At 34.5% G+C, this 11,367-nt stretch overlaps 1 protein-coding gene across 4 annotated transcripts; it reads left to right on the forward strand.

Moving 5' to 3' along the window:
• The first annotated feature begins 1,939 nt into the window (after positions 1–1,939).
• Positions 1,940–9,037, forward strand: LOC106872669 (dr1-associated corepressor). 4 transcript variants are annotated; one of them, XM_014919741.2, is made up of 2 exons: positions 1,940–2,657; positions 4,721–9,037. In XM_014919741.2, exon 2 carries the CDS (start codon positions 4,889–4,891, stop codon positions 5,591–5,593), a length of 705 nt encoding a protein of 234 aa, XP_014775227.1. In that variant the 5' UTR covers positions 1,940–2,657; positions 4,721–4,888; the 3' UTR covers positions 5,594–9,037. The 4 variants fall into 4 exon arrangements, with proteins under 4 accessions (XP_014775227.1, XP_014775228.1, XP_014775230.1 ...); XM_014919742.2 differs by lacking the exon at positions 1,940–2,657 and adding an exon at positions 3,207–3,861; XM_014919744.2 differs by lacking the exon at positions 1,940–2,657 and adding an exon at positions 3,900–4,296.
• Positions 9,038–11,367: the final 2,330 nt, after the last annotated feature.

The following is an 11,367-nucleotide window of genomic DNA, read 5'->3' on the forward strand; positions in this document are numbered from 1 at the left end:
AGAGTCATAACTCCAAATACCCTGGTTTTAGTAGTTCACTCAAAGGACATACTTATAACCTGGCGGTGTGTGGTGGAATCACCCATCTGTATAAGCTGGATAGCTTTTGCCCACACTATAAACTCTTATATGGTTGTGTGGAACAAAGTTTGCCTACATGCATCAGACTACAAAGACACCTGACTCCTTTGCCAAAAGAACCTCTACCAATTTTGAAGTGTCTCCATTCCACTTCCCAACCTTGATGGTTCACTAAATAATGTTTTCACATTTGCTGCCCATGTTAGATCCAAATTCAGAATAAAACTTTTCTAAAACAATTCCTCTCCACTATGTATACAGGTAATGCACACAACAGTACCAGTGGTTGCTTCAAACCACTAAGGGAATCAGATCTGAGTTTCCCTCCCATTACTTTCAAACAATATGCCAGCAAACAAGCCCCCAACCACATTAAGCTTTTCAATTCTTTCTCTATTTAGTATGTTGCAAAAAGGACAACCCCACTGTCAACCTATTGCTTTCATTCTGAACACCTCAAGGGTGATAGAAACTCTTAACAAAAACAGCAACCATAACTGCTAACACCTTGAATCTTCTCATTTATGATTACTAGTATGGCTTCTGTAAAGTTAGAGCTACTAAAGATCTGCTCTTCTATATCACTCACCATTAGGTATTTACTATTTAGAAATTTAGTGAAAATGTTATTGCACTAGACACCAATAAAGCATCTGTATTTAATTTATGCAATCACACCTTCATTGCGGAATTTCTTTCAGGATTCCATGGTGCTGAGAAATAATTTGCTTTTAATGATTAAAAATTAGTAATTTTAAGTAATAAATTTTGATTCACCATTACCTGACAACATGAAATACTTTGTTTATGTCTTCAAAGACAAACAGTTTTAATGATAATTTATCCCATGGGTAGTGTTCCCCTCCAATCTGTGTACTTACGAGTGCACACATTTTACAATTAGGAAAGAAACTGAATTTCAAATACAGTAAATGTGCACCCTTAATTGCACATTTGTTCTTGTTACTTTTTAATGTCTTCCTTTAAACACTAGCCTTTTATCATCACTTTCAGACTATTTTTTTCTTGCATTATTGTAGCTATCATGCTCCTTGGAATATGCTGTAGCATTCAATTTAGTTACTGCTTTATATTTTCATCATGTAGGTTTTGTAGTCTTGTCACAATATCTTGAAATCATAAATAGCAATACTCATGATTTATGGCACCACCATAAAGATGAACTGATAAACTCACCTTTTAACAGATGCCCCACTTTGACCAACCTTGTTTTTCCTTGGTATAACATATCTATTATGACATTGCTTTCTGGAGACAGTAGGATGGGATTTTGAATGTGACTGGGGGAAGGGGCATTGAGTTATCAATCACTCAAGTTTCCAACCATGTATCTTAATCCAATATCAGACTTAACTTTTGCCACAAATTAAGATATGACAATAATTGCAGTTGTTCTTAGGACACCAAAACATACTTCAAACATTAGCTTCAAATAGATGCTATCCCTTTTTATTTCATATATTGTTCAATCCAAGGATGAGAAGTAATGCTCAAGACCTTTGTAGACTCCCAGCTAGGTGTTCTATTTGGAATCCTGCAAGTTGATAGCTATAAGAAAACATGGGACAAGAGAGTGCTGCAAAGCTGCAGATCTATGGAAGACGGATTGAGTAAAGTCAAATATTGTAGGAATGAAGGAGAGTTGGCTGCAAGAAGAGGTGGTATACGATGAAAAGAAACCATTATTGTAGCCGTGTCAGACAGAGAAAAATAGCATGTTTATATGCTATTTTTTAGCATGTTTGTGAGTGAATCTTTGTCAATCAACCTGTATAAAATGCAAGTTCATCCTACATTTGAATATAAACTAGAACTTGTAGCAAAACATACCAGGAGAAAAAAAAAAGCATGGCTCAAAAAATTCTTGCTGATTAACATTCTCCACACCTAATTTAACTAGCAATCTAGTATTAGCTTTCTTAAATGGGATTTCAATGATGCAGCTGGATTAGGGATGCAATTTCCAGAAAAGGTATTTTTCTTTAAACAACGGAAGATAATTGATTACGAAAATAGTAGAGGAACAAGTGTACTCCCCAGAGTTACATGGAAACTAATATACTTAGTGCGCGCAAAAAAAAAAAATTAATTGGAGAGGAAAAGTTATTTATGGGAGACAACTCCAAAATTTAACGATTAATTGTTATTGTCTGCAATCAAATTGTTTTACAACTTATCATAGAATTAAAGCATTTTAAATTCCATTTCTTAACGGTTGTGGCTGACTGTCAAAATGGGTCTCCGATTTTCGATACTGAACAATTCTACAAAAGGTCACTTTTTTTTTTCCTCTTCTATCCCTTAAATCATCCAAACAATATTGTGCGTAGAAATCTGAGAATGTTGATTTGGAAGACCGAAAACTCGTAGAAAATTTCTAAAAGGTGTATCGTTGAGAACGCTTTCGTTGTGCTTAATTAAAAATTACAATTACAATTGGTTTGATTCAAAATTACCTTCACCTCAGCAGTTGGGACATTTCTTTGACAATATAGGAGTGAAAAGAAAGTTAACTCAGGCTGGATTCGAACTCCGATAACTGACAGTGTTTACAGGTGAGATTCCATTATATTAAATACGCAAAGGCACATACATTAATATTGAAGTCTTTCCCTCCTCTTGTTTGTTTATAGTATTGAAATATTGGAGAGCCTGAAAAGGTAACTGCTGGGTTTACCCACAGTGATTTTTAAAAAATGTAGAAGATAATTCATTTTAGTAGCATACTTTTCTGTTAGCAAATATTTTTTTCTTACACACATACATACAGCCTCGCTTGTTTGGGGAGTTAATTTAAATTACTTTTTTTGTGTGTGTTTATATCCCAAAAATGGACAACGGGCCGCATCAAACAACTAAATGTGTTTATGGGAAGAAAAATATTTTAAAATATCAATACACGAGAAAGGTGATCGTACGTTGTGCTAGAAATAACAGCCAAATCTCCCTTAAATCACTTTTTCCTCTGAAAATATTTGCAATTTTTTTTTTTTTTAACCAAAAAGGCTTCTCCCGCGGTTTTTAAATGCGTAGTGCCGAAAAAATTGTCCACAATTGGTCTGGGCTGATGGGGGGGGGTGAAAGATTTCCAAAAAGTATTTTTTCATATAAAGATGCCTCTCATCATTTCGAAAACAATGAGAAAAAATAATTGGAAAATTCCCCGGCAAAACGGAGAAATTCCAACTTATGTGGGCGTCCTAATGCGAAACTCCATGCTTCGTCCAGCTTTTTAAAAAAGGAAACTCATGAATTTCGTTCTAAAAATATTTTCCGGTTATTTGGCTCTGTGCGACATCAACATTTTTCGCTATCAATTTCCCCCAAGAAATGCTATCCGAAAATAAAAACGAAACAATTTTATTAAGCTCCGAAACGCCGCTAGCCATGTCATTAGTGACCATTGTAAAAACAACAATCTCGAGGGTTCAAGTCGCCGAAAAAGATCATTCGGTGGTCACATTTACTTCACTGACATGCCTCCATAAACAAGTTCCAAAGATTCGTGTAACAGAACATTCTCCAGAAAGTAAATCAATTGTTCCAGCTTATTTTGTGTCTAGGGAGAGTCATTATGCCAATATTAACACAGGCACAAATACAAAAACGAAGTAAATCCTAGAATGACTTTCCAAAGAAAATCACGAAAACCATACCTTTAGCTATACGGGACAACCTCACGACCATCTGAATTTTAATAAACATTATATGAAACAAAGTTACTTCTTTTTATGCATTTAAAGACATTACTTTGAAATGGTGATTAGCATTTGTTTTTTCTAAATATATATATAAAAGATAAATGTTTGTTAAATTTTATTAAAAGAACCCTTGCTTTGCGGGACCCTAGAAAATTATCACAGAACCTTCTTTAAGCAAGACTCATGATAAGGTAAACAAGCGAAAAAAAAATATCAAATACCTTTTTACCAAAAACAAGCGTTTCAGTGCTAAATATGAAGAAAAATAAAAGGTGGGATGAGGTGTTTTTCTTTTCTAAATATTACACACGAATAGTATAGCTACCATTCATATTTACATTAAAGCAATTCTAATTCATTACAATTTGTTATGGGTGATATTCAGCAGCTCACCAGTAAATGGAACGCTTCAAAATACCGGATATAATTTGATATTTAAAAAGCCAAGTACTTTCCCAATGCGGGGAAGCTACCTGAACGACTCTTTCATACGGTAAAAAAAGGTGTTCTTTATTTAATATTCCCGTCATTCGCAGAATTTCTTTATTCCAGCCAGACTTAATGTTGAGGGAGAAAAACCAACAGAATAACATCCCAGTCAATATAAATGGTTTCATAGCCTCATAATTTTTGCTGTGTTACTGTAAAAAAATACTGACCTTGGCTTAAAAGATTACTTGTTAAAATAATTTGACTTTAAACGAAAAAATATTTTGTCTCTTCTTCGACATTTTTCTTTGGTTTAAGTATATATATATATATATATATATATATATATACTATGGTGCAGCCGAATATTCGTAATCTTATTGTCTTAAAACTTTCTTTTTAATACATTTATAGCCATTAAATATGAAAATATATTATTTTTAGAATAATAAATAAGTCTTCTTAATCAGTCTTTCCGTTTTGTTTAGATTCAGTACGATATGTCGGCTAAGAAAAAGTGCGTGAAACCGAATCCAACTGAAAAGAAGCGCTTGGCTTCGGTCTTTGAAACTTCCGCTGTGCAAAAAAAATAAAAACATCTGTAAAGGTACGGCGGTTCCTCTGCGGTTGTTTACGTCTGAACTATACGGTCAACTATGCCCAATAAAAAAAAGAAATACAATGCCAGATTTCCGCCAGCAAGAATTAAAAAGATAATGCAAACTGATGAAGATGTGGGCAAGGTTGCTGCTGCCGTACCTGTTATCATATCCCGAGCTTTAGAACTCTTCATTGAATCGCTTATTTTAAAAGCTAGTGAAACTACCCAATCACGACATGCGAAAACCTTGACAACGGCACATATTAAGCAAACAATTGAATCAGAAAAGAAGTTTGATTTCCTTCGTGATTTGGTTGTCAATATTACTGATCACCAGACGGAAGAAGAAATAGAAAGCAACGCTAATTTGGCAGAAACCGGGAAAAAATGTGGAAAAATCACTGCAAATCGTGGACCTCGAAAGCGGAAAGATTCCCTTACATGTGCCGAACTTCTTCGGACGAAAGAAAGAACGATATCAAATGATATTCCGGAAGATGATAATGACGAAACTGATGAAGCAGACAGCGATGACACAGATCAAACTGAAGAGATAAGTAACGCTACTAAATGTCGGATCATTCCTCCTTCTATTGCAGATGAGACCCCACCTGTGCCCCAAACTAGCAGTAATGGGTTTCCCCAAATGAGTTCTTTAACACGAGCTCCTGTTTTATTTCCTCCAAGTTCTATTCCCAGAGTATTTACACCTATACATTTGAAAGGACAGCAACAAGAAGATGATGATTACGATACTTGAGCCTAAATGACAATCTGAAAACTTTCTTAGATATTCATCTCCAGTCATTTATCACTGTTACTGTTTACATACAAATATCGATCTCGGTTAGTGATTGGACAAGCTAAATTATCATCGCATTTTATGCTCTTTTAGAGTGAACACTCATCTATTTTTCATCAGTTTCTTGGGATTTTTATTTTTTGTGTTTGTGAGTAAAATTAACTTGAGTACTGTTTGAAAACTTTGTGAAGTTTGAATCCCTTAATCAGCTCACACTGTACACAGCACAAAGTTCTCACTGAGTTCAGAAAAGCATTTGCAATTGTGTTCTAAAATATCTGGTATCATTTAAGAATATTATATATCCTGAAACTGGATATATTTATTATATTTAGGGGAAAAAGATTATAGACTCCAATCCTTTCGTTCACTACACATTTAAGATCTCCATTTTTTACCATTATAGTATTTATATTGAGAAATTCTAAGCAAATACATAAAACAACTTTTAATTGTGTTCTTTGAATTTTTTTTTTTTTTTAAAGAAATTCTTTCATATTAAGGTGTAGCGCGTCTGTGAAATGTGGTGCATGAAGTTGCGCATGTTTCTATTTTGATTGCGTGATGTAAAGAATTCTACCTGTATGGAACTTATTCAAAATTCGGTAACTTGAAGGGCTTTTTTTTTTTTTTTATCTCATGCGTTTCATATGTAGAGGTGCTCACGAATTTCACTCACATTTCACATCTGATCATCTTAAATTGAAATTATTTGGAAGTCTAAGAACCTTAAATCAATTTTTTTTTTTCATATTTTCTACAATATGTATATATGATGTTGATTCACCTAAATCCATTTTTGCATAAACATCTCAAAATAAAGCCTATATATTCTCTTAACCTCTTTTGCCATAACTCAAACATACTGGTACACGGTGATTAAATTGTTTTGTCATTTTAAGTCAACGGAAGCACATGTATCTATCAGAATAAGCCTGTAACTCTCCATTCTTAAAGCCTTTTGTCTTTTCAAATCTCTTGTATCTATTCTTTGACAGCTTATCTATATGATGAAATATGAGTTTACTTCGGATTTTTTAAACCCCCCCCCCCCCCACACACACACATACACACTTCATAAGTTTCAAGTTTACTTTTGTAAATTTATTGGTTATTCTTATGAAATGGGTATTTATGAGACAAAAAAATATCAATTTTTCAAGAGCAGAAATTCAGATAAATTCTTTTTAGGATTACTTAGATAGGATACTGAAAAATCAACTTTTTCTAGAAGTTAAACAAAAAAAAAACCCGTTATTCAGTGGTATCAATGTAGCAAAGAAGTTGATGGGGGAGGAATATACCAAACTCCTTATATCACACATTTCCAGCTGATAAGCAAAACCAGTAAATGCCACCTTTCTCGGTGCATTATTTCTGCACATTAGAAAGGTGTCGGATCTAAAGTTCTTCCAATATTTATGACTTTTTTTGAAATAGTTGGTTTCCTTTAACTTGAGGCACTGGCCTCATTTTGAGGTTTACTGTTTAGCTAGTTTGTGTCATCTCTTAATGTATAAACAGCTGCTTGGTGATTGACAGAATTACAAGAAATTGTCTTTTTTCTTAAGTTACCTGTTACTAATTTTAGATGCATATCAAATCTTTTGCCTGTGGATCATTGTACACAAAATAAACACTTTGAATCTAGCTTCTTAAGGTTCATTGTCGTCGTCATTTAACGTCTGCTTTCCATGCTAGCATGGGTTGGACGATTTGATTGAGGACTGGTGAAACCAGATGGCTACACCAGGCTCTAATCGGATCTGGCAGAGTTGCGATATATAAATTTGATTTTCATTTACATACATCAAGAGTACAATCTTTAAAGAGTGTTGCTACCAAATGATGTTACCCTTGTTGAAGTGTTATCTCAACATAATCTTCAAAGGTAATTAGAAATTTTATCACCAAAAGAGCTAATTTGATCCAAAAATGAGATTAATCTTGACTGCACTTGTGTGTTTATTGAATTTCAAGTCAATAACTATACTGAGTTCCTTCTTTGTCTCAGCAGTTTCAAGAACTTGATCCTTTGTCTCATTTGAATATCTGATTGTGGCTGAGTTTAAATAAGGAAGCACTTTTCTCTAACATTCAACAGTAATTGCTACCAAATTAAATTGTTTAGACTAACTCTCCTTGCAAAACATTGTCATCCATATCATTGATATCTCTGTATTATTAGAAAAAAAAAGCTTGCACATTCTTTATGAAGATGAAAGATGCCAACCTGAACAAGTATCGACTGTCAAAAAAGAAAGGCAGTTTTATTATTTACCAGGGAATCGACTAATTCATAAGCTCATCAGTATAATCAAAGTATTCAAAATTTGATCCAATTTAAAACTTTCATTGCTTCATATCTAAATTTGCATTAGATATATTAAGATCTATGTAGAAACTTTGGGTTTTGCTTTGAAGTGGGGATAGTTGAGATGGTCTGACATACAGTTGTTTGTGCATTTGAAGCAATTCAACACAATATCTCTTGATCTTATCTTAGCTTGGTACATTGCTTTTGATTATATTAAATGTAATTGATATTGGGTACAAGCTGTATCCTATTTAGTGTCCATGCAATGACACTAAATTGTTTTGCAAGTGTTAAAGAAAGAATTAGATGAATAGATGGTGTTGGTTTGTGATTAAAATGTCCTTGCAGGCTAACGTTTGACAAATATGTCAAGGCATTAAACAAATGAAACATAACTACAGTAGAAGATATGTTATATATCCTACTTAACAGAACTTGTTGTAGGGATCAAGATAGGAAAATTGTTGACTATGGAACCTCATGAGAGTTCATCTGCTTGCTCAGTAGTTTATAGCAATAGCAAAAAGTGTATTGGGAATTAGTTTTTGAATTCTAGAAGAAATTTTTGGGCTTTATTTTCTTTTAATTCTAAGCTTACTCTGTATAAACTATGATTATATTGAAACCGAAGGTTAATATATATTTGTGATTACAATTTTAGCAGAGATGTTTCAAAATTCTTTTATCCAAAGATTTATGCTAACATTCTTTTTATGTTCTGTAAAAATTAAATGTTAGTGTTAGAATTTTGGGGCCTTGTTTTTCAACAAAATATAAGAAATTTGTTCTGGAGTATTGCTCTCAGACATTTCATTATAAAAGATAAACATGAAATCATGGATTTTTATACTTTTTTTTTATAATCTTTTTCCTTTTGAGTTAAAAACACTTTATATAAAAAGAGAAATGTCTTCCTCTAATTTTCTGGTTTTGATGTGATTTTCCTGAAAATGTTGACAATCTTTGTAAATGTTAAAGATGATTGAAATATTTTATTTCATGCTGTAAATATTCAATTTGAGCAGAATTTTTTTTTTTTAAATATTGAAATAACATTCAATAAACTATATTTCCAGATCCTTCTACTTAGGTGTCTATATATAATGCTAATTTTCTTTCAAGGTACAACAAAGATAGTTCATTTATTTAGAATGAACCAAGGTTCAAGAATTTTGTATGTTGCTTGGTACTTTGACCAAATGTCTTATCTTCTATAACGCTGAACTAACCAGTCTTGTGAGTTGATTTGGTAGATGGAAACTGAATATGTGTGTGCATGTACAAGATGGTGTTGAAAAGTTCCTGGCTTTGGGTTGAAAGAAAATACAGGAGAATCGGTTAATATTTTATTCAGCATATTCCCTTCTTAGATTCACGCACTTATTGCAGTAGTCCTTCAGATTTGTAAGCCCTGTAAAAGAACTTGAATGTTTAGCCTCCAACCAGGCCTTTTGCAATACTGTTAAAGCCAGGAATTTTTCGGTACCAACTCACATGTGATAGTTGTAAAGTGTTATTTGCTTCCTGTCTTCCATGAAAAACCTGTCCAGCTAAGGTAAAATATTACTTGGAAAACAGATAAGGGTGATGACAGGAAGGATATCCAGCTGTAGAACATCTGACTTAGAAAAATGGGCATTAAAAGCAATGATATTTTTATCTCTATCTAGGTTCTCTTGCAGGATGCCCCAAGACTGTTTCCACAAGTTTTCCCCATTCACCTCTATCTTCCATATTGATCCTCAACTCCTGTACCCCTTCCATACCAGTATCCTCCAGCAAGTTGTCGATCTAGGTCATCTTCCTCTCCTGGTTCTTCCTTCCGTTGGTTGCCAGAGCACTAGTTTGCTAGCAATATCATTGGTGTAGTCCCTGGAATAAGTCAGCATTTGTTGTATGACCCTTCCAGGAGACATTGAATGCCATTCTAAGCATCCTCATATAACAACAGTCCAACTGCTTCTTCAATGCTTTAGTGAACGTCCATGTTTCACCCCCACTTTCCTTGCTAACTTTGAACTCCATACCTTTCTTAATTTATGGCATGTACTCTAGGCCAGAGCTTTCCTTGCTACGATCTTTTTCGGTATCCACACATTTTCAACTACCTTGAGCAACATACCGTCTCTCACTGACACAGGCATTTCGTGGTTGAAACTTGCAGCTCTGTTTTCTTTGCATTACAGTCCAATCCTACCTTCTATTCCTGCTCTAATCTGCTCAGCACCTCCTGTGCTTGATCTGTCCTCATTGTTAGTAATGCCAGGTCATCAGTATAGTCTAGGTCAGTTGTTATTACTGTTTGATGCCGTCTATGTTTCTTATGCAGTTTGAATCCCAGTTCTTCCTTGCCCTTATACATTCTCTCTCTGTCATTTTCTAGTTCTTTCCTTCAGAGTGGGAGGTATAGGTATGTGTTACTTCTGTTTCATTACATCACAGAGGCAATTGTTAGAGATAGTGAATGTGTGGTAAAGTTATTTAGGGAGAGTGTTACTTACATGGTGAGAGGAAAGGTTTTGCAGTGTTTTCTCTGAGCTATGTCTTAGGACCGCAATGCCTCATCTTTAACACACTCTCATATCTACTATCATTCTCAGCACACTCATATCTGCCATCAACAGCCTCCACCCTTACATATCTCTGACCTCCATCTCTGCCACTATATACATCTCTTTTTCCCCTGTTTTCCCACCTCACACATTTCCCTATTTTCTGCTCTATCAACTTGTTTATTATATTGCTATTCTCCACCCTCCCTGTACTGCAACTTATCTCCATAAGCCACTTGTATTTCTTTCGCCTTCCTCCCATACTGATATTTTCCATTGACTACACCCCATCCTTGTTCATTACTCCTATCCCTGTCTCTAACTCTGTCACTCTCCTCTCTCTAACTCTGTCACTCTCCTCTCTCTCTCTCTCTTATCGACTTATCCAAACACCTACTCTTCCCAATCCTTTGTCTATATTCTCTCTTATACTCATCTTTTTTAACAAGCTCATTGCCTAATTGTGACACTAGTGCCTGTTCTGATACTGTTTTTCTATACATCGTTGACAGGGAGATGAGTCACTGCTATCTCTAGTGGTCGAATGTCCATCATTGACAAAACCAAGGAAGGTCAAAATCATGTGATCTGGTGGTCCCGACACTAGGGATGACAGATTTATCTCCCTGCTGGCAATATAAACAATAGTGCTTTTTGCACCAAAAGCCAATATGTGAGTTTCTCTCATGGTGTCTACCGCAGTATAGTTTGTTCTAACAGAACATTCATGTTCAAGTGGGGTGAAATATTACTCATCTTATACTTTGAGAGTATACTCTGACATACCCTCAAGGTATGAATTGTCTTCCATACAGCTACTCTCACCCATCCTTATATAATGTGGAGTAATCATGTATCTCTTA

The sequence above is a fragment of the Octopus bimaculoides genome, chromosome 13 (assembly GCF_001194135.2).
Source record: "Octopus bimaculoides isolate UCB-OBI-ISO-001 chromosome 13, ASM119413v2, whole genome shotgun sequence".
Taxonomy (NCBI): domain Eukaryota; kingdom Metazoa; phylum Mollusca; class Cephalopoda; order Octopoda; family Octopodidae; genus Octopus; species Octopus bimaculoides.